The 24260-nt window shown below is 36.1% G+C and overlaps 1 protein-coding gene and 1 pseudogene across 6 annotated transcripts; one reads left to right on the top strand and one right to left on the bottom strand.

The window, feature by feature from the left end:
* Positions 1-279: 279 nt before the first annotated feature.
* AADACL2 (arylacetamide deacetylase like 2) lies at positions 280-23250 on the top strand. Of its 6 annotated transcripts, XM_072727158.1 has the most exons (7): positions 280-417; positions 1823-1887; positions 3446-3668; positions 8567-8636; positions 10814-10985; positions 15904-16026; positions 22261-23250. In XM_072727158.1, the coding sequence occupies exons 1-7, from the start codon at positions 357-359 to the stop codon at positions 22861-22863; spliced, it is 1317 nt and encodes a 438-aa protein (XP_072583259.1). In that variant the 5' UTR covers positions 280-356; the 3' UTR covers positions 22864-23250. The 6 variants fall into 6 exon arrangements, with proteins under 6 accessions (XP_072583259.1, XP_072583261.1, XP_025871566.1 ...); XM_072727160.1 differs by lacking the exon at positions 15904-16026; XM_072727157.1 differs by lacking the exon at positions 280-417 and having other exon boundaries at positions 1590-1887; positions 10820-10985.
* LOC112932761 (dynamin-3 pseudogene) lies at positions 12645-15601 on the bottom strand (annotated as a pseudogene).
* Positions 23251-24260: the final 1010 nt, after the last annotated feature.

Here is a 24260-nt window from a genome sequence, read left to right on the forward strand (position 1 = left end):
TTCCCCTTTCTGTGTGTGTGTGTGTGTGTGTGAGAAAGAGAGAGAGAGAGAGAGAGGGAGGGAGGTGTAGTGTGAGGGCAGAAACTTTGTTAACCTTAACTCTATTTTTCTCTCAATCGTTGTCATCAATGACCACTCAAGATTTTAGTATTCAAACTTCATTGTTGCTGGTGGATTTGAGATTTCCCCCTTCCTAATATCCTTAGGCATTAATTAATCAGTCAACTTGGTTATCCATTAATCTAATCAAAATATGTACTTTAGCACCTCTACCTGCAAAGCACTGAGCACTTACAGGTTGCAAAGACAAAAAAAAAAAAAAAAAAAAAAGAAAGAAAAAGAAAAAGAAAAAAAGTATGATCTCTTACAGTCTACTCAGAAATACAGGCACACAAATTAAATTCAACTTGATACAAGGTAAGTCTATTAATAGTCTATTAATAAGACTAGGTAAGTCTATTAGGGTAAGTCTATTAATATTAGTTTAATATTAGTTAATATTAGGTAAGTCTATTAGGGTAAGTCTATTAATATTAGTTTATCCAGGACAGTTTGAGTTTATGTACGTTATTAATAGTTTCTCTTTCACTTGTAATAGTGTTGCAGGTTGAATAGTAAATAATATTACTAAGCTATGCCCAGGGGATTCAAGGAAGACTTCAATGTAAGTGAATAAAAATGAAAAATTTATTTTTTTATTATTTTTTAAATAAAAATTTTAATAGAGAAATTTAGGATAGACTTGGAGTTAATACTTATGCTTTCAAGAGGCCCAATATATACTAATATTAGACCCCTGATTATTCTTCTACTAAAAATCACTTTCTTTAAGTACCAATCTTTGGTGATGAGTTTGAGAATTGCAGGTTTATTGATTTGTGACTCTTCTTTTATTTCCTAAGTCCTGACATAACAGACAAAAAAATATCCAATTACTTGCATCTCTAAAGAATGTCAAAATGATCAGCTTTGTGGATAGGGTCTCTCTCTGGTTGCAGCAAGCAGAAGTCCAATATCTGCACTCGATATTGCCTGCTACACTAGGCTACTTGGTCTAGATTGATTTTAAAAATTTACCACCATAAGAACAAAGTCACTGAACAATCATTTAAAAAAAGAAAAAAGAAGTGTTTCCTAGATGTTTATACTGAGCCTTGTGTTACCTAAGACTATACAGTTCCAGCCTGATGAACAATGGCATATGGACATGCCTTCACATGCCTTATCTTTTGGCTCAAAGTTTGATCTACCATAGCACACAGGGTCTATTAATGTGGTAATCCATGTTAGTTGAACAAACCTGGACTTTGACTAAGTGTCCACTAATTTTTTTTTAAAGCCTCTTCCTACAAAATGATGCAACCATTCACAAAATTTCACTTTATGGTGTATTAAGAGCTCTCATATAGGCTCTGATTTCACAACTAAGTTGCTTGATAATGATGACATTATGGCAGGATGAAGAAACACTGTGGGAGTTGTTAATTGTTTGGTAACAAAATAAGCACCGACTACTATATTACAATATCTGTTTCAGAATCTGTTTATTTCCAAAACAAATCACCACTGATGCAATAACTTTTTTTTTTTTCTTTTTGATGCAATAACTTTTGAGTTAAAAATACACACTGTTAAGGTGATCACATATACCCAAAGGGGTTTCCAATCTACAGTTGTTCTGCTACTTATTAGTATTTAGTGGAAGTACTTTAATCTCAGCATTGTCAGGAGGTTGGAGAAAGGACTAGCATGGGATTCAAAGCTCTCTGTTTGGGGCTGTTTTGTGCTCTCTTTGCCTCTCATTTGTATATCTCCCTACCAGATGACATTGAAGAGTACTGGAAAGTAGTGGCCTTAGCTACAACTGCTAAAACCTTCACATTTATGGTAAGATTAACATTTTTTTTTCTTTCTGGATATTGTAATGCTTTGTTGACTAAAAACCTGTGCTTGTGAACTTTTTAGTAATTGCTGTTTTTTAAATAACCATCGCTTCTTTGTTAGAAGACATCAATTACATAAATTTAACTAAATAAAACTTGCTGCATCTACATCTGAGCAAACAGAGATAGAATTCTTGCTTCCGAAGAGTTTATATCTAACTGTAAAGATTGTGTATATTGTGTTATGCGTAAGTAGTATTGTTAAAGGGAGAAGCTTTGAAGTTTACTTGATAACTTGTGTTTGAGTTATATTTGACACATTTGAGGTTCTGGTTGTTTTACTTATATATATTATACAAATAAATAGTATAGGTGTTTGTAGCTACTTGATGTTAATTTAGGGCTCTATTTCAATGTTTCCATTGGCTATTTTTGATTCTAAATTGCTAGGTTTCAGAGATTGTCTGACTTGAAATATATGAGGTTGATTATGAATTTGAGCTAAAATAGCTCCTTGGTAAAGGCGAGATATGGTTAGAAGCTAGCATTTTTGAGCTTTTAGAATATATAGGGTTTCTATAATATATACCTCTGTGCATCCCCCATCCCATCTTCTGATTATTTATACCCATTCACAGAGGAAGAAAAAGTTCAGAGGAGCTCCTGCAGCTAGAAAGGGACACCTTCAGAATTTGAACCCACAAAAGCCTCATTTCAAAGCTCACACTCTTTCTGCAGAACGAAAAGGCTCCCAAGAAGGTTCTTGTATAGTCAGTCAGTGATAGTCTAAGAGGCTGGTCTAGAAAAATGGGTGCAGATTTGGCTTTGACATTTCCTGGCTGCAATTTAAGAGCTTATGTATACATTCTCATCACCAAAGTATAGGCATTAGGTGTTCTCTAAGACCCTGTCATAACTTAAACTCTGGGAAATAACTGTAGGAATAAAGGCTGTTTAATGTACTATTTATTGACCATGTAATTATTAAGGTTATTCTTTTGAATAAACCGTCCATTGACACATCACAAAGATCCTAGAAAAGTTGTCAGAAATACCGGAAGAGCTTTCTTCAGTGATCTCAAATGTGAGATTTGAGGGACAGGGAGTGGGGGTAAAGGACACAAATCTATTTGGAGTTGAAAACCAGGGCATTTAAATAATTAGTAGTGCGGTCATAAGACAACATTTAAAATTTCAGATTAAATAAAGTGAACCATAAAGAAGAAAAATGCAACATGCCTACAAAACAAAAAGAAAAGAAAAGGTGGTACAAGACCTGGACATTTTTCAGACAAAAATTTTTACAATTAGGATATCATTACAACTGGCATTAAAAAAAATGCCAGTAAACTGAAGCTTTTGAATGACCAGTTACTAATCTAAAATATAGAATATGTGTGATTTTCAACAAGATTATGGAATAAGATCCATGCAGTATTATTTGGAAATAATTGTTACAAACATTCTATTTGCTTATTTTGTTTGTTTCTTTTTTCTTTTCTCTTCACGTGCTTTTGATGTTACTTAAGGATGAAAATGGTCAATGTTGTTTTGCTTTACAGGGTATGTGTATTGAACATATGGGTATTATAAAATATGAAGAGCTTGTTTCCATGTTATTCAGACTGGATGAAACCCAACCAGTTTCAGATGAGAATGTCACAGTGATGGATACAGAATTTGCTGGCGTTCCAGTGCGTGTGTACTTGCCAAAGAGAAAGTCAGACGCCCCAAGACGAGCTGTAATCTATATTCACGGTGGTGCATTTTGTTTTGGAAGCTTCAGTAAGTTAATCAGATGAGGAAAAACTACAACTGGCTGTGTATTTTTGATATAAGAACTGTTTCATATATGAATACTTATATGTACAATAGGTATAAGTGTAGCTGTAAGTATTAGATATCCCATAGAGAGATAGACACAGACATATGTTTGGCAAAAAAAAAAAAAATGACATGGAGATTATTTCAGTTTTGGTTTGGTTTGGTTTTGCTAAGCGTTTTCTTATCAGCTTTTATATTGCATAGCTCATATCAGATGAAAGTAGGATATGAATGAGTCAACTAATAAACTAATACAACTTGTTTTCTTTGGGATCAGAATATATTTGGGAGCAGAAACATTGAAAGGATGAGATGTTTTAAATGATAAATCAGAGTCATACATTGTTGGTTGCTACAAGGTCGAATTTGCAGTTGCTGATAACAGTAATGCCAACAGTGATGAAGCTTAGAATGGTAGCTAGTCCTGATTCTTAAAGGTAAAAATAGACCTATGGTATAATAAATTCTCCTGATGAAGTCTAGTTTCCCTATTTACCTTTGGTGATCATTCTAAGAGGCATATATAGCAGATCCAAAACAGAAAACAGGAATGTATTTTGTTTTATGGAACTTTGGAAAACTCTGTGATACAATGGTGCTCATACATAAGGAGTCACTATTCTATTTAATTAAAAAATGAATAGAATTGAGGAAAAGATAAACAGGTAACAAATAATTTTTTTAATCTTTTGCCTTTCTCTAAGCCTCATTTGGTTTTCTCTTTTTTTAAAAAAGATTTTATTTATTCATTTGAGTCAGAGACAGAGAGAGAGAGCAGGCACATGAGCAGGGGCAGAGGCAGAGAGAGAGGGAGAAGCAGACTCTCCACTGAGCAGGGAGCCCGACAAGAGGTTTGATCCCAGGACCCCAGGATCATGACCTGAGCCAAAGGCAGACGCTTAACAACCCAGATGCCCCAGAACATGCTCTTCAGTGTAATTAAACAGTCTCTTTCATTTTCGCTTCCCATTTCTATGCCCTGTAGGCTCTAGTCCTTCCCTATCCTCTTATTTTCCCACCTTTAATTAATTCTATGATCTCTACAATCCACTACATTTGCTGAAGACTAGTCTTTTCTTTTTGACATGCAGTGGTCCTCCCTTTCTCTCTGACAAAGTATCTCCTAGATTTCCTCTGCCATTCCTTGTTTTCTCATCTTTCTCTCTTGTCTCTCATCTCAAAACAAGGCAGGGGTGCCCAGGTGGCTCAGTTGGTTAGGCTTCCAACTCTTGGTTTCAGCTCAGGTCCTGATCTCAGAGTCATGAGATCAAGACCCACATTGGGCTCTGTGCTCATCTTGGAGTGTGCTTGTCCCTCTTCCTCCCCCTGCTTATGCTTTTTCTCTCTCTCTCTCACAAATACATACATACATACAATCTTTAAAAACAAACCAAAGAAAGTAAGAGATTTTCCATATTTACTCTTCATAAATATTCTTGTCTCCCAGAATTCTCTCCCTACCTTTGGGTTTCTATTCTACACACTCTCTTTTCTAATCCCTTCTCTTCTTCTGCTGACATCCAGTCCTGAATCTGCTTGTCTGATAGTATTCCTGAGTCCTGGACCCATATATACAAATATCGCTTAGACATTTACATACTGGACAAACCACAGACATTTCAGCTCAATAGGACCATACACAATTTATTGTCTTATGTCCAAATGGCTTCAGAAAACAAAAAAAGAAAAACCCACCATCCATCTAAACCAATACCTGAAAGCTCTCAGTAAATAGCAGTTATGGTTAATTATTTACAGTTCTTTGATACTCACATCAAATTACCATATCCTATTTATTCCACTTCTGAACTTCCATTTTGACTTCCTTAACACAACTTAGTACCTCATGATCTTTTACATATATTCCTTTTGATGTCTCTGTCTGTCTCTTTTCTGCTCAATCTTAGTTCATTTTCTACACTTAGTGTGCTGGATCTTTCTAACGTGCAAATATGGTTATATGATTTATTTGACTAAACTCTTCAGTGACTTTCATCATATATCTAGACTATTAGCATATTGTTCAGATTTCCAGGTTCTTACATTTTTAACTTTTCTTACTAACGCTACCCTTCATAATTTTGTTTCAACCATACTAAGCTATATTTAGTTCCCAAACTCTCTGTGAATTCTTATTTTGATCTCTGGTATGCTTTTCTAGAATATCCTTCCTATCTTATTTTAAGAAAACTTCTGCTTACCCTTTTATGTTCAGATATAGTATCATTTGGTAGGTAAGGGTGTGTGTATGTGTGTATGTAGTCTCTCTGGCTTTTTTTTTTTTTCCTTAAAGATTTTATCTATTTACTTGTGAGAGAGAACACGAGTAAGCGAAGGAGCAGGAGAAGCAGCAGACTTCCCGCTGAGCGTGGAGCCTGACAGGGCCTTGATCATGGATCCTGAGATCATGACCCGAGCCCACGGCAGATGCTAAACTGACTGAGTCATCCAGGTGCCCCTAGTCTTCCCTGGCTTTAAAAGGTTTTAGTAATGTTGCTATGGGGCCCATTGCAGCATGTGTTTACCTGATGGCAACAATCATTTTTGTTTAGTTTTGTTTTATAATTGTGTTGAGTGCTCAGTTAGCATCTCTCCAGGAAGTAGAATCACCTCTTTGCATCTACCAAAGCATTTTCCATACAATGAATGTTTAAAAAATAAATGTCTTGAGAAAAAAAAAAAACATACTAAATGACTAAAAGGAAATTCTGCGATTGTTCTCTAGAGGGATTATTAGTCAAAATGTTTTCCCAGTACTGTTATATCTTTTTCACCTCCTTAATCTTTTCAGCAAATTAGATTTCACTTGTAATTTAATTTATATCAGACATTAAGGTGGTTGGAATACTTTGCTTCCTTTATAAAATACATTATAAGAAATAAGATATATAGGAAGATAAATTAAATATCAATTTGACCTCATTTTTCTCTAAAGAGATGTATTAGTGCCATTAGAGCTTTTATAAAGTCTATGAAATATCCAAGTATCCATATATATATATATATTTTACCTGGAACTTCAGTGAGCACAAGAGAAATGCTCACTGATGGGAAAAATACTTTCTTGGAAACATACTTAGAAGTGCTTCTGAATATCAGATTGATTACCCCTTCATTGACAAATGCAGTGATTGTGATCCATAATTTCTAAAAATATGTGAATTATTATTCAGGACACACATTCCAATTTCTTGCTCAGCTGAATTTCAGTTGTGTATTTTTTCTGGTCTTGGCTTTATATTTGCACATTATTTGTTTGTAGATTGAGAAACTTTCTATTTTGTGACAGGTCAGGACTAGACATTTTAACTATTGTCTGGTATTTATAAATTTCAATTTCCTTTCTTTGTTTCCCAGGCTTCCTATTTTTTTTTTCTCCATTAGACTTGCTGAAAACTAAGAAGCATAAGAAGATATTTCTTTAGTAGATTTTTTTTTTACATGGAACTGCAGTTGTTGTTTTTGACATCTATCCTAATATCTTTTTGTTTCTATCTGGGTTCTTCAAGTGATATAAATTCAATAATTGGACATAGAAGAAAGAAAAATATGAACCAACAAATTTTATCAGGAAATATAGTGAGTTAAGACAGCTTGAGATAAAGAATGGGAAACAAAACACTTAAACTGACTTTGTTGCAAGATAAGTGAAAAGTATTGGGAAATAAAAAATAAAGACAGGTTTGAAATAAATCATTGAGGGGCTTTCAGAGGGTTCTTGTACATTTTGGTGTTCATCTACCCATGGCTTCGTCTTACAAATCATCAACTAAATCTTTAATGAAAACATTATTTTTCTACCTACAAGACTCGCTGACTTACTTTTCTGTTTTCATGGTATTCACTCCCAGTATTTAATTAGTTTTTAATTTGAAGTTTTGTTAATGTGCAGGAAGCATCTTGGAAAAGTCTGGAATTTGATCACAGCTCTAGAATTTTCTGAATTTCCAGGGTCTTATAGTAACTAAAGTAATAGCAGATGTAGCAGATGTCAGAGAGTTGACAATGTTTTGTGGCCAGGGCATTGGGAAATTGGATTTGGAAGTACCTGGGATGAGATATGTGTGTGTACTGGGGAGATGAATGATGGTTTGTGTGCCATGTGTGACAAAATGGGTATGTACATTTAAGTCCACATACTGACTTGCCAGAGGCTCTCCCAAAATTTAGTTGTTTTTCCTTAAGACTCTGTCTCAGATACTAAGGTTATTGCAACATTTTATAATGTGGCGTACTAAAAGAATTTGGAGATTCAAAGAACCATATTACTGAGTGCTGTGGTTTTAGAGAATCAGTACATCTATTATTTCTCCCCTGAATTCTGAGCCACTTGAAGATCATACACAAGATTCGAGTGAGTGACCGTCAAAGCATAATCATTATTTCCAAAGAAGGTTTTGGAGAATGTGTATTTAGGTATTATGACACTCTTGAGTTAGATTAACTCATCTGTAGTGGCTTGCCCTGTTGATCAATCACGCACCTCCTTATGAAACTTGCTGCCTGAAGGAACAAGCAGAATAAAATGCAACAAGCCACAGAAGGTTCTCAGGGATCAGGCTCCTTGTGTATAGGTAGCAGATGGAAAGAGAAAAATTAGAATGGGCTTAGCCTAGTTTCTCTTCCTCAAAACCACCACTCTGCCTAGACATCCTTCCATCTCTGGAGACAGTGCCTGAGAAGAAACTCCTGCAGAGTGTTTCATGCTGATTCTGGTCCCTCTGCATAGAAATGGGGTGGAAAATATAAGTTCCTATATAACACACCCAAATCGCATTTCTTTCCAAGTTCACAGCTATAAGCATTTCTGTTGCTGTTTAATTACAGAGAGTACTTTGACATTTATTTTTTCATTTCAGAAAATGCGGGTTTTGACTCCCTGAACAGATGGACTGCAAACAAACTCGATTCCATTGTTGTAGGAGTGGAGTAAGAGACTGATTTTCTTTGGTTACTGTGATTTTTTGCCTTTATCAAGTAGAGGTTTGATTTCCAAATCAAGTCAACTATACTCAGATATAATTTTTAAAAAATTAATCTATTTTATTTGTCACCATTGCAACATAGATCATTCCCCAAAAGAATCCAGTATCTCATATTCTTCTTGGATTATGTGAATCTCTGAGTGACATTCTTGAGTGAGCATTTGTGGAAACACTGTTGCTTTAGATGTGTAGAATTCAGGTCCCAATTTGTATATCAGGTAACAGTTAGATAGAAATAAATGAGTTTTTACACATTTGGGATTGTAGGTTGTGTTTGGGTTGGCAAAAAAAATATTTTGTTATAATTATTATTTAGAGTAATGTGGGAGATAAAGATTGGGATCAGCTAAGAATCTTGAGCCACTCTCAGGAAAAATGATCTTACGTTCTGGATTTTGCTAGAAAATATCAGAATGTCTCAGGACAGTTCATTATTTTCTTAGAATGGTACCGTATAAATTTCTGAAGCTGACATCCCCAAGAGTAATTTTTTTCTTACCCCTCTCCCCTAGTCCATAGTAACAAAAACATACTTAGAGAATTCCAATCTAATAGTTCTTAGAGGCTATAGTACATTGGTTTTTTGCTTTGTTTTGTTTTTGTAGCTAGGAAGCTATGAATGCTCAGAGAGACAACTAAAGTGACAATTTGATCACCAAAAGAGTGATCATCAATGTTGTCATTTTGGCCACTTTCAGTACCTACAGTTCCTATTTTCTTTTTTTTTTTTTTTTTAAGATTTTATTTATTTATTCATGAGAGATAGAGAGAGAGGCAGAGACACAGGCAGAGGGAGAAGCAGACTCCATGCAGGGAGCCTGACGTGGGACTCATTCCTGGGTCTCTCTAGGATCAGGCCCTCGGCCAAAGGCAAACACTCAACCGCTGAGCCACCCAGGCATTCCTACACTTCCTATTTTCAAGGGTACTTCTAATTTATAATACGAGGACATTACATTTTTTTCTTTTTTTACCTCTATAGCACTTTTTTTTTTTTAAGATTTTATTTATTAGAGAGGGAGCATGAGCTGGGTGGGAGAGGCAGAGACAGACTCTGCACTGAACAGGGAGCCTGATATGGGGCTTGATTCTGGAACCCTGAGATCATGACATGATCCAAAGCCAGACTCTTAACCAACTGAGCCACCCAGACACCCCTTACCTTCATAGCTTTTGAAGTAATCTAAACCTTCTCACTTTAAATCTATTTTAATATAGTGATATGTTTGTGTCTGGCATATATATCCCATTAAATCCTTATAATTTGTGTTGTTCTTTGCCCTAAAAAAGTCTAAATCTACTGCATTGAAAGTAATAGATACCAACATCTTTGGGATGTGTTTAACCTATACTTTGTTTAGGACTTTCTAAATATATTTATGATAACATTTTAAGTATTATCTCATCATTTTATATTAAATACAAATTTTTAATTCTGAAGAGCAAAAAGAAAAAGTCCTGATAGATAATAGCTAATAGAATTATTCTATTTTTACTGCTCCACATATAGAGGGGGAAAAGCCACATATATCCATCAAAAGAATGGTGTGTTAGTTTGCTTTGTGAATGTATTAGAAACAAGCAACCTCCCTGGCATATTTAAAATATTATTTATACTTCAAAATTTTCATCTTAAATCAACCCTGGGCATTATCCATAGTGAGGTCTGTACATTGTAAGCATGTAGAATTTTTACCTAAGTGACCTTGAAAAAATATAACATTTTGCCTAGAATATTCTCTTAGATCTGCTGCCTTCAAAAGTCCATGGTGCTTTTTTAATGTTTGGATCATCAGTTACATTGAGAAGATGATAGAAGTTGTAGAGTATCTCCGATCCAAAATGTGCTCGGACTCAAAATTATGTTACAGTTTAGAGAGTTCATAATATCCCCTACTCCTCACATACAATGCTATCCAGGGACCTTAGACACAAGGTTGAAAACCTTTATACCAATTCTAATTTTTTTCAAAGAATAAGGAGCCAGTGGAAAAATTCAGGTTTGATATTTGGAAGATTAAACAACAGAGACTGGTGTTAAATTGCATTTATTTGGTATTTAAAAGCTACTTGGAAAGATCTAATCATAAATGGTACTTTTAAAATGAAATTTTTTTTAAGTTATAGATTAGCTCCTCAACACCACTTTCCAGTTCAGTTTGAAGATTGCCTCGCTGCAGTCAAGTTTTTTCTCCAAGATGAAATTCTTGAAAAATACGGAGTAGATCCTGCACGAATCTGTATTTCAGGAGACAGTTCTGGGGCCGGTTTGGCAACAGGAGTGACTCAACAGGTATGTTTTATTTATCTTTATTCTGAGAGGTTGAGTTTAAAACTCATTTTTTTTTCTTATACAGATAACCAGTTCTTCCAGCAACATATGTTGAAAAGACCATCCTTTCTCATTGGATTACAGTGATGCTTGAGTCTAAAATCAATTGACCATAATATGACTATTTCCGAACCCTCTCTTCTGTTCCATTGGTACTACTTTGACTTCAGCTTTGTTCTTTCTTCAAAATTATTTCGACTACTCTAAATCTTTTCCACCAAAATGTTGGGATATCTTGCTAATTTCTAAAATAGAAAGGCTAATTGTATTTTGATTGGTATTGCGTTGAATCTATAGATTTGAGGATAATATTGATACTGATATAATAATAATATAATATTAATACTTCCAATTAAAGCACATGGTATAGCTCATATTTTATTTAGATCCTCTTCAATTTCCTCAATACTATTTTACTTTTTCAGTGTAGATATCTTACAAATCTTTTTTCAATTTATTCCTGAGTTATTTTGGAAAATTTTCACGTAAAATAGTATTTTTCAAACATTTCTTTGACAGTATATAGAAATACATTTGATTTTTACATTGGCCTTTTACAATCATATCTTTATAAGTTCCACTTATAAATCACAGTATTTTTAAAAACATTTTCCAGAATTTTCTACATAATCTTATCTTCCACTACTAGAGATAGTTTTAATTCCTTCTTTCCACCCTTTATACTTTTCTTAATTGGTGCACTGGCTAGGGCTTTCAGGATGATACTGAATACAGTTGTCTTACTCTGATAGCTTAGGAGGAAATCTGAAGAGGAAATCGCTCAATATTTCACTAATAAATATGATGTTAACTGAAGGCTTTTCATAGTTGGCTTTTGTTGATTGAAGAAGTCCTTTCTATTCCTAGTTTGCAGATGGTGTTTGCACAAATAGGTATTAAATTTGCTAATTTTTTAAAGATTATCTATCTATCTATCTATCTATCTATCTATCTATCTATCTATCTATCTATTTGAGAGAGAGAGAGAGAGAGAGAGAGAGAGAGATCTCCAGTGAGTAAACAGGCTGGGGAGGAGCAGAATGGGAGGGAAAGGGACAGGACAAGCAGACTCCATGCTGAGCATTAAGCACCCTGAGTTCAGGACCTGAGCGGAAACCAGGAGTTGGATGCTTAACTGACTAAGCTACCCAGGTACCCCCAATTTCCTAAATGTTTTTAATGCATCTATTGATGCATGACTGTGAAACACACATGACTGTGTGATTTCTTTCCCTTATTCTTTTAACATGGTAAGTTATGTGAATTGACTTTCAGATGTAAAATTATGCTTACATTCCAGACATGAGCCTCACTTGGTCATGATGACATATTTTTATATATTACTGGTTTCCATTTGCTAAAATGAAAGATTTGAGGGATTGATACCTTTTTTTTTTTAAGTTCTTTGTCACAGCATCATTCAATCATTTGGGAAGCATTCCAACTTCTCTTTTTTTTTTTTTTTCAGAATACCTAATAATAAATTTATTTGTTCTTTAAAGGAGAAGAATGGTGAGGAAAGCAGAAAGCTCACAGCTGAAATCAGAAATCACAACATAAATTCATCATTTGTTCAAATGACAGTTGCTTAAAGTCAAACTTTTAGAGGGCTCTGAAGGAGGGAATAAATTAGGTTATTTCCAGGATGTGATTGTAGAGAATTCAGACACAGCCTAGTTACACAAATCAATTAGTCACCTGTGTTTCTTGAGCCCAAGTCTCCAAGGATTGGCAGCTTCGTCATTCATGACACCAAAGCTTGATGTTAGGTACACAAAGAGACACTCATAAGAATTGTGTGTGGGTTTGTCCTCACTCAAAATTTGGGGGACTAATTCAGGGCACTGGGAGGGGTCCCTGTGAGCTGAGAGGGAATTTGCAGAGATGTTCCAATGAGTTGCTGCTATTGGGAAAAAGAGGTGAGGGGCCCACTGGAATGGTACTGGGAGAGCTCCCCAGTGGGGCAAGGGGCCATCCCAGGAACAGAATGACAGGAGCAGACCTTTGGATGGATTGGGCCATGTAGGCCACGTGAGGGGAGCACTTGATGTCTGCCTCCTTTGGGCTGTGAGGCTTGGAGGTGGTGAACTGCAGGACTGCTATTTCCAGAAGTCATCCACAGGAAGCAGAGGTGGGGGGAAGGGAGTGCTATGTTGATGTCATCAATGCTCACAAAGGCTTCTTTAAGGGCTTGGTGCATTTGAAACATCTCTTCTCAGTGCTGAGCCTGCTCAGCAGGTTCCTCCATCAGAGTATTTTGGTCCTCTAAAGAATATAACTGTGCTAAGAGCTCTGAAGTTATAAATGCTTTAACACTATTGACTATAAGGTATATTTTCACTTTTGGAATTTGATGTCATCACATGTTGGGATGGCAGATATGTAGAAGTCTACTAGGTTATGAAAGGTCCTCACTTGTCTCTCCACTTGTGCATCCATGGAAAAGATTTCTGCTTGACTAGCCTCATTATTTGCAGTTGAAGATTCATAAGCACAAACTTCAGTTCTTAGTAGGGAGGTCTCCAGCTGCCTACATCCTCCAGTGAATCACAGGCCAGCTCAAGAGAGCAACAATCTTTGTATACATTCTTTTGTTCTTTATTAAAGAGTTGAAACATGTATTTGCTAGACAAAAAGTCCACACCCCAAACTTCCAGGTTTCCCAGGAGAAGTGTATACTTCTTTTCTTTTTCCTTGTCATCTTTGTATGAGGACAAACTCAGTGGTAAGGACAAACCAATATCCTTTAGAGCCTCCCTGCATGATGCCAGTGATGCTGGTGGCTAGCTACTCCCTGCACATTACCCTAATTTCCATTTGTATTTTTCTTGCTAACTTGACTGCTCCTCTGCTGAGCTGAGCATTTGCAAAGTTAATAAAATCTTCCTGTTTGGCGTTGATGTAGGAGACTTGGGTGTCAATCAATAGCAGTATCTGATGCTTTGTCTTGACTTCTTGCTGTCAAATGTGGTTAGCAACAAGCCTTTCCATTTCCTCTCAGGGTCTGGGAACGTTTGCCATTTTGAGGGGTATCTTGACAGTGTTGATTAATTTTTGTGTTACCAGATCTACACTCTTCAAGGAAGGCCCTCTCAGCTATGCAATTCATCTTTTGACTATTTCTTGGACTGCCATGTCTATAGAAAACAACCCTGTCCTGATACAGTGTATGTTTTTGATTGCATAGGATATTCCTCTTCACAATTCTTTCTCATTGAACTTGATCTTTACAATCTTCAAAGAAAAGCCTTCATAAAAATACAATTGATTTTAGCACTTCTTGAGAGTTCCAGAGTATCCACTTGATCCCCTAACCCTTTAATTCTCTTCTCAGAGTCTGCAGCAAATTGTTGATCTACCTGTAGCAATGCTTTGGTCTTCCTGGTAGGGTCTTCTGGCTTGAAGTTTTTTTAGGTTTCTACTTTGTGTTGTGTGGAAAGCAACTGTCCTTATCATTTCTTCCTGAAGTTTGGCAGAGTATCTCAAATGTGGTTGGTATTTTGCTGATTAAGGGGCTTCTGCAGGTATGGGGTCTCCATGTGATCAGCAATATGTTTGTGAGCTGGGTGTGAGAGAAGCAAATTCTTGTCTGTCAATATGGCAGCCTTTATGTCCTTCTTCCTATCCGTGTCCTTTTTTTTAAATTGAAGTTTGATTTGCCAACATACAGTAGTATAACACCCAGTGCTCATCCCATCATGTGCCCCCCTCAGTGCCCGTCACCCAGTCACCCCATCTCCCCGACTCACCTCCCCTTCTGCAACCCTTTGTTTCCCAGAGTTAGGAGTCTCTCATGATTTGTCACCTTCTCTAATTTTTCCCCTTCAGTTCCCCTCCTTTGCCTCTCACTATTTCTTATATTCCCTGTATGAGTGAAACCATATGATGTTCTTTTAGCTTCTGTTTACTCTCTCACGTAACCCCTGTGAAGAGGCAGTATCTTATTTTCTAGGACACCCCTGGCATCTCTTTCTTCATCTGTAAGGTCTAGTTTGGTGATGATTCCGGGGGTTCTCAGAACTTGAGGATCAACATCTTTAGCTAGCTTCGGTGATTTGAGTTTATAAGGTTAATATTGGCTAGGGCAACAGCCAAAGTCAGCTCTCCTGAATGATGAACTGCCTAATTACTTCTCTGATTGGATACTCACTATCTGGTGACTGATCTCCTGTGAGCATTTTAGTTACTCTAGATAGGTTGATAAAAGTTAGATTTAACACAAGCAGGGAATAGATTATCTTCCCAAATTTCCATGAAACCTGCAATATCCCTCTTTTTTTAAAAAAAAAAAAATTATTTCCTTTTAAGAATAAAAATAAAATACTCAAGTTAGACTATTTACAGGAAAATTATATTCACACACATATTAATATTTTATATATACACATATACAAGTATATATGTACATACATATGAGCATGTACATATACCTATGCATATATACTTCTCTGTATTACCACATACATTTACAAAGCCCTCCTGTAGAGCCAGAATGGCAATTGTTAGCAAGGCTTCACCTTTAATCTGCACCCTGGGCTTCCCTTCAGCCCAAGATGTTTCACTTTAATCCCCTTCATGTTTAGAGTTCTACATACATTTTCTTAGGGGAAAAAAAATAAAAGAGAATTTCATTACCAAAAAGAAAAGTTGCAGACCACTAGACTTGTTGATTCCTGAGGCCTCTTCTGACCTGAACTAATTTTCTGTGTATTTGAAATAATATATCACTTATTTGAAAGATCTTGCTGGGATAGGGTGGGAAGTGTGGTGGGGAATGAAAATTGCAGACTATCCCCTTTTTTACATTATTAATTGCTATGACACATCATATAGAAATGTAATCTTTTGTTTTTTAAGATTTTATTTATTTATTTGACAGAAAGAGAGAGAGAGAGCACAAGCAGGGAAGCATCAGGCAGAGGGAGAAGCAGGTTTCTTGCTGAACAGGGAGCCCGATGCAGGGCTCGATCCCAGGACTCCGGGATCATGGCCTGAGCTGAAGGTAGGCGCTTAACCAGCTGAGCTCCCCAGGTGCCGCTAGCAATCTAATCTTGAATTTCACCTAAAACTGGTTTTATGGACTTAGAAATTCTGAAAGCTATCCAGTAATTACCAAATCAAGAAGCACCTTGCTACACCTCTAATTTCTGTTTACATATTGTAATATTTCCCAGGCTTAGTAAATGAGGAAAGCTTTTGAAATGAAGACAGGTATAGTCCTAGAGATTCATCAAGATGTGAAGACCTCTCATTGCTTTCCAGCAGGGCAATCCTAAATATTAACATAGCCACCAAAACCAGATGCAATTCTCAGTAAAATTTGTGGACAGTACAAGTTGTCTTACAGTGAATTAAAATTTGACATTATTCCTTTCTTTGAATTAGATAATTATACAAGAATATAGTATCTGTTTAACTTGCTGATATATCTGATCAAAGAGATTATTACAAATGAAAATGCTGTGTCAGAACTCAATAAGCTAAGATGACATAAAAAAAAGTGACTTCCTTTACGCTTTCTTATTTATTTTTATGATCATACTTTAAGCTACTTATTCACAGTCTGCTAAACTTCCTATGTGAGTTATATTTTAATCCAAAAGTTTTATTCCCCATACTAGGTTGGTTCTTTATCTGGGTCATCAAAATCAACTTTTACTTTGTAAATATTATAAACCTTTTCCCCCCCCAAAGTCTCATGACCTTGTGCTTAATAATATGTTAAAGATTGATGGCCTGAAAAACTCAGTTTCAATAAGAATCTATCACTGAGAGATCAATATTGTTCTGTACTCTGAGAAAACTTCAAGAGGATATATTCAACTTGTTTTTCCAGTATACCAAAAAAGAAAAAAAAAAAACATATAGAATTCACAATATAAAAAGCTGGTCTCATGGATTAAGAAGTCAAATAGTTTCTTCTATAATTTTGTTTTGTGGACTCTGTCTATTTTTCAATTATGTTTTAATTATTGAAAAGGAAATGAAGACATTTCTCCTGAAGACTTTCTGGCAATATCACATAATGTGTCCTAAAATCACTAAAGTTGGTGCCCAGGCACAAGGATCTGAATAATCACTACAATCAAGGAAACTTTTCTGGACATAGTCCCTTAATTTTTTTTTTTTTTTAGTCCCTTAATTTTTAATTTAAAGGAGCAAATATTAAAAATTTAATCATAGCATTTAAATGCAATTTCATCACCATCTCATCCAACTTAATTTTAAAGTAACTTATGCCTTATTTTTATTTATTCGAGTCATAAACATCTTCTTAATTTGAGAAAATAATATGGATAAATCCTTAAGGAGGAAAGCAAGTTGATTATTTTGGGCTTTTTGAAGGATTCTATATTAATCCATTTGGGCTGCTCAAAAATAATAGCAGATACTGCGTTACTTATAAACCATAGAAATTTATCTGTCACAGTTCTGGAGGCTGGAAGTCTGATATCAGGGCACCAGGATGGTCTGATGAGGGCCCTCTTCCAGGTTGCGAGCTTCTCATTATATCCTCATGTGGTGGAAAGGGCAAGCTAACTCTCTGAGCCTTCTTTTATAAGTGTGTTCATCCCATTCAGGAAGGTTACACTCCAGTGACCTAAATACCTTCCAGACACCCCACTGACTAATACCATCACCTTGGTCATTAGATTTTTCAAAATATGAACTTGGAAGAACATAAACATTCGGACTATAGCAGGCTCCACATGGGAGTTCTCCAACTCCCAGTGTCGTTGGAACATGAGCCCTAGAATGAGACCAAAAGGCCTCTCATATCAGAATTCCTTCATAATGGTTCATTGTTCCCACAAATACTCACTGGCTGTCTGTGCATTGGTGAAATTGGGTGTGAGGTAGGGTGGGGGGTGGTCAATGAAAAGGAAAATTAGTGGGAGGAACAATCACAGTTGCTGTGGAACTGGGTTTACCTGGTTGAAAATAGTAGATCTGCTAAGTTTGGTGAATAAGACTTAGTATTAGTGATGTAGGAATTCTACGTATAAGTTCATATTTTGCACATATCTCTCCTTCTGTGGATGACAGGCAATGGATAAGTTGCTGTGGACATGCAGGACTTTGAATAACACACATCCAGACCAGGGAGGAGATAGTAAGGACCCTTGCAAAACCAGTGACTGGTTTGAAAAGGGCAGTGGATAATGAGGGACTCAGGAACTCTTGTATGTGCCCTTGGCAGGAAGAACCTACTATTTTCTAGGAAAGCACCATGCCTTAATAGATGATGGTCTTTGGGCACCCGAGGAAAGGGAGAGAATTCAGTAATGCTTCACACTATCTGGAGCAGGTCTTATGTCAGATATAAGTATCTGACAGACAACTGCTCTGAATGGGCTTCAAAGCCATTGAGTCCGTAGACTGATACTGGCCTCTGTGCACAGGGCATAAAGTCATGAAGCATCTTTTCTCTGACTTTGCTATCAGCTACCACTCAGCCACCAGTCCCAACTCATAGGGGTTGGTTGTAATGAAATGTTCAACGTGTAGTATTAAAAAAAGCAGAGAAATGAATAAATCAATAAATCTCTTAAGAGGACACTATCCTTGGAACCAGAAATCACAGGATGTAAGAAGCAGTAAGAGACATATAACAAGTAGGTTTCATGTAGGAGTGAAAATAGCTCTGACCCACGTGTCACTCCAAGCTTTTTAGCATGATGAGAAGTCTTTTATGAACTGGTTCCAAATTTTGTTCCCAAATATGCAGACTTAGGAGATCAGTCTTTACCATGGTGGTAATAAACTACTCTCATGATAGTCCTATCAGTGGCATGAACTGTAACTTGAAAAACCAGTTAGAGATTCAAATTGCATGGTTTAGTAAAAGAAGGGCAGAGGGAATAGTTTATATGTGGGAGAATTAATTCTATTTTAGTTTTCATGAATTTAGGATTAATGGTACTTAAGTATAAAAGGGAAGTTCAAATGCATCCTATCCATTGTGTTCTCCTTGAAATACTGTTAATTATTGAAAAGGATTAAGAATAAGGATGGACTTTGTTGAGCACATTCCATAGCCTTTTACTGAGTTACCAAAGGTCTTTCTTATACTGAAAAATAAAAATTTAAACGGACAATTCAAGAAACATTACCAGTGTTTAAACCTCAACAAGCAAGACATGTTCTCTCAATTTTTTTTTGACTTTGTATTTTCATTCTTGTTCTTTTCAAAGTAATAATAGTGTCCTGAGATAAATGTCTTATACGTTTTCTGCAGTCAGGTACATATGAGTTGCAGTTAGGTCCATATGAAATGAGAAATACATATCCATTCATGTAAGAATCGCTTTTCTGTTAAAGGACGGTCCACTCAGGGCTTTTGGTAGTAATGTTTATGGATCAGTATCAATGCTCATTTGCACTTTTGCCCTCTGATTAGCTAGTTGTCTTTGAGTCCATATGGGTCTAAGAAGGAAAGAACAGAGCTATAGATAATTCAATAATTCAGTGTTATTGTTGGGACCTATTTGTTATATGTCTCTTACTGCTTCTTACAGCCTCTGATTTCTGATTCTAAGGATAGTGTCCTCTTCAGAGCATTATAAACCGAGCAGCAATATTGATTTATTCATTTCTCTGCCTTTTCTATACTATATTGAACATTTCAGTATTTTAGACTCAGTAAGAGATACAATGATAAGTTAGATATTATCAGTGCTTGTGGAACTCAAAATCCAGCAGAAAGATCCATTATGTATATTTTTGTAATATAAGGGGAAAATGATCATTGACCTGAAAGAGGGAGAGAGCTTTTTGGAAGTTGAGAGGAGATTAGAGAAAGAGAAGTGAACTTTGGTCGGGTACTCACAGGCATAATCATACATATGTGACTATAAATGTACATAAAACGTGTAGAAAACATCTGAGAAGATTCATACCAGACTGATAACAGGGAAAAATTGCCAAAGTTGGAGAATCTGACCAGCAGGTGCTCTTTCAATATAATGAAGGGGGTTAACTTTGAAATGAGCTTCAAAGGATGACAGAGAGATGGGAAGCGGCAGTGAATGGCCAAGCAACAAATGATGTAATGGGGACATAGAGGTGGTAAGTGGTGTCACTTTTGTGGGAAAACTTATTTCATCTGACATTCCAGAGAGGACAGTGAGAGCCAGATAAGGGTGTTATTAGGTTCCTTTTTGCCCTCTCCCTGTGTATATGGTGCTGTTTGTTTCTTTGTCTAGGTTTGGGATTTTGGCAGTGGGATGTTAATGGTGGACTATTGCTCAGTAAATCATCGACCTGAGGGCACTTGGGAGAGACTTAGAAGTTTCATTCAGAAAACATTGTTTTGGCTCATTTTCATTCTAAACTTGTGAAGCCTCTAGCACTTTGGGAAAGCATCCTGGAGGTGATAGGATACAATGTCCCTTTCTGCGGTACCTCTCGGAGTTCAGTTTTTTCACTCTTTTGGGTTTAGCTGGCTGCTGTGGTAAAAGATTGACTTGTAGGTACATAGGACTGGATCCTGAGGTGTGTTGCACTTAGGGCAGCAGCAGGTTTTTTTCATTTGTCCAGATGCCATTGTCTCCGATGCCATGCTCTAGCTGAGACACTTGTTCCCTGGAGTTATTTCAAAGTTTTTCCTATGGTCCACAGGGTCATAGGTGAACCTCAGGACACCCTTCACCTCTGGAAAGGGCTTCTGGGACACCTGGGTGGCTCAGTGATTGATAATCTACCTTCAGCTTAGGTTGTGATCCCAGGGTCCCAGAATGTGAAGTCCTGCATCAGGCTCCGCACAGGGAGCCTGCCTCTCCCTCTGCCTATGTCTCTGCCTCTGTCTGTGTGTCTCTCATGAGTAAATAAAATCTTAGGAAGAAAGCAAAAGAAAAAAGGGCTCCTTGTCAAATATTACACATTTTCTCCTTGCATGTCAAACTGTAAATATCAACAAGTTTTTTTAAAAAATCAATTTTATCCCTTTGTTTTCCAAGTATTACCATTTTTTCAGAAGGTAAGTTACCTATTAACTGGCTTTTTTTTCTTTTTATTTTTGTCTGTGTACTTTTGCACTTAAATATATTTCTTAAAATGTAAGTTGGGAACATACTTAATAGCCATCCCTTTGTTTTCCAAGTATTACCATTTTTTTCAGAAGGTAAGTTACCTATTAACTGGCTTTTTTTTTTCTTTTTATTTTTGTCTGCGTACTTTTGCACTTACATATATTTCTTAAAATGTACAGTTGGGAACATACTTAATAGCCAAATAATATTATTTTAAACTTTAAAAAGTTTTAAAATATTTTCATTTTAATATTTTTAATTTTAATTTTTAAACTTTAAGATAAAGATAAAATATTATTTAGTAATTACATCTATTTCTTCTATTCACTGTGGGTTTTTTTGAGTCAGGAATTTTTACAAACTTATATATACTGTCAATTTCCCCAGGAAGACACTACTTGGGTTATTTGTATTTGTGATTTTTGACAAAAACATCATTATATGTATATATCTCCCTCTCCCCCATCCCTCTATTTTTTTCTCCTTTGCCCACTGTACTGGACTCCTTTTATGTACCAACCCAATTGACAATAAACCATCAATTTGCTAAAGCAACTCTAGGAGGGTTTATGCTGTTAGTGGTTATGAAGCCACTACTGTCACAACTACTACCTCTGTCACTACCTCAGATTGAGGAGCTCACTGTTTCCATTGTTCCCAGTCTCTCAAATTGCTCTTGGGTACAGCCCATATGTCTATTTTAAAAAAAAATTTGTAGATATATAATTTATATATAACATTAGTTTCAGATGTACAGCATGATAACTAGGTGTTTGTACATATTGCAAACTGGCAGCACAGTAAATGTAGTTAACATCTATTATCATGTATGACTACAAACCGTATTTCTTGTGATAAGAACTGTTAAGATTTACTATCTTCACAGCATTCAAATATACAAACTTTGGATAATTGACTCTAGTCACCATGTTATACATTACATCCCCAGGACTTACTCATTTTGTAACTGAGAGTTTGTATCTTCTCCCTTTCTCGCACACGTAACCGACATTTTTAAAACTTTACTGTTGAAATGAGTTTGACATTTTTTTCATGCCACTGAAAGACATTATAAATATTGTGAAAATAGCTATAATATCACATCAATTTGTATAGATTTATCATGAGATTGCTTAAATTATTAAACTCCTTCCTCGTGGTGTTTCAGAGGTCTTTGCTTATAGGACATCATTATGTTTTTTCAGGTCCAGACTGACACTGGATTTAAACATAAAATCAAGATACAAGCTTTACTTTACCCTGCCTTACAGATAATTGATTCTTATCTGCCATCTCACCAAGAAAATGAGCATGGTATAATTCTACCAAGGGACTTGGCCATAAAACTTGTGAGTTTACATCTCACCAAGGATGAAACATTTGTCGAGGCGATGAGAAGAAATGAACATATGCCTCAGGAATCAAGACATCTGTTTCAGTTTGTTAATTGGAGCACTCTTTTACCCGAGAAGTATAGGAAGGGTTATGTTTATACTGAACCAATTCTTGGAAAACATAATTTTTCATTTCCAGGACTTATGGATATTAGAGTATCACCCTTGCTAGCCAATGATTCCCTGTTACAGAATTTGCCACCAACCTATATTCTTACCTGTCAATATGATATTGTGAGGGATGATGGACTTATGTATGTTTCAAGACTTCAAAATGTTGGAGTCCAAGTTACTCATGACCATATTGAGAATGGAATCCATGCAGCTTTATCATTTATGACACCACCACTGTATTTACATGTAGGTCTCAGGATAAGAGATATGTATATTAGTTGGCTAGATAAGAATTTATAAATATGCATGGCATATACATATTTATAAATATTTATATACTTGGCCATCAGGTAACAGATTGTAATTTGTGATTTCTTTGTAGTTGTAGTGTCAAGAAGAATGTCATTTGTGTTATCTGAATCTAGATTTAAGTTAGTTATAACAGTTACTGTATGTCCTTGAACTGGTTGATTTTTCTGATCACAGAATCTGCATGTGTAAAATGCATTTAATCCCTTCATTTATAATTGATTATGATTATGTCGATCCCAGTAGGGACCAGCACCTATTAAAGTTGAGAAATAAGAATGGTTACTCGCAAGTTAGACAAGATTGTTTCCAGGCAGACGCAGAAAATACAATAGTGAGTGGGAAGAGGAAAAATTAAAAAAACAAAGTATGAGGTAATTTGATTACTTTTCTGTGTTGTAACATATTACTACAAATCTAATGGCTTAACACAACAGAAGTATTTTCTCTTAAGTGTCCTGGGGAGGGGGGGGGGCGGGGGGGTGTCACAAAATCAAGCTGCCACCAAGAGCCACACTTCCTCTGGAGACTGTAGATGAGGCTGTTTGCCTCTTTCATCTGCCAGTATTCCTTGGTGTAGCCAGATTATTTTATCTTGAAAGTTAGCATCTTCAAATCTTTCTCTGCTCCATCTTTACATGGCCTCCTCTGCCTCCCTTTTAGAAAGATACATTTGTTTGCATTTAGGGTCCACCAAAGTAATCCAACGTAACATCCCCATCTCAAGATCCTTATTTAATTACATTTGCAAATACCTGTCTTTTTCCCCATGTAAAGTATCATTTATAGGAACTAGAATTTAGATATCTTTTGGAAGATCATTTTTTTTCACATTTTCTGTCAGATGTTACATTTTAAAAAGGCAACAGATCAACATTATAATTCATCCTAATCTAAATATGTACTCAACAGTGTAGCCCAGCTCAGTATAGAGTGAACAGTTTTTTTTTAAACTGTCAAATATGTCATTTCAAAATACCAAAATAAGAAATCACTTCTACAAGCCATTTGTTGAGTGAAACCATAAATTAAAACTAAAGATTTATTGCTGTGAAAACAATCTGTAGTACAGTAGTATGAATCTTGGATATTAAATATAACCAATTGAATCAGGTGAAGAAGTTAAAAATAGGTGTTGGAGAAGAGGGCGGAGAAGTAGGGTCCCCAAGTCACCTGGCCCCACCAACTTACCTGGATGACTTTCAAACCTTCCTGAAAACCTATGAATTCAACCTGAGATTTAAAGAGAGAACAGCTGGAACCCTACAGGGAGAAGAGTTTTCACTTCTAACAAGGTAGGAAGGCGGAAAAAAATAAAAATAATCCAGTGGGGGGGGCATGAGGAGCCCCCGACAGGAGAGCCCAGCCCTGGAGAAACAGGAACTTTA

This window comes from Vulpes vulpes, chromosome 11 (assembly GCF_048418805.1).
Source record: "Vulpes vulpes isolate BD-2025 chromosome 11, VulVul3, whole genome shotgun sequence".
In the NCBI taxonomy this organism is placed as follows: Eukaryota; Metazoa; Chordata; class Mammalia; order Carnivora; family Canidae; genus Vulpes; species Vulpes vulpes.

Bases quoted from the DNA above. Each gene is read 5' to 3' on its own strand.
- AADACL2 (XM_072727156.1), top strand. From the start codon at position 1,750: ATGGGATTCAAAGCTCTCTGTTTGGGGCTGTTTTGTGCTCTCTTTGCC. The intron at 8,637-10,813 runs GTAAGAGACTGA...ATTTTTTTTAAG, and splicing joins TCCATTGTTGTAGGAGTGGA to TTATAGATTAGCTCCTCAAC. The intron at 10,986-15,903 runs GTATGTTTTATT...TTTATTTGACAG, and splicing joins CAACAGGAGTGACTCAACAG to AAAGAGAGAGAGAGAGCACA.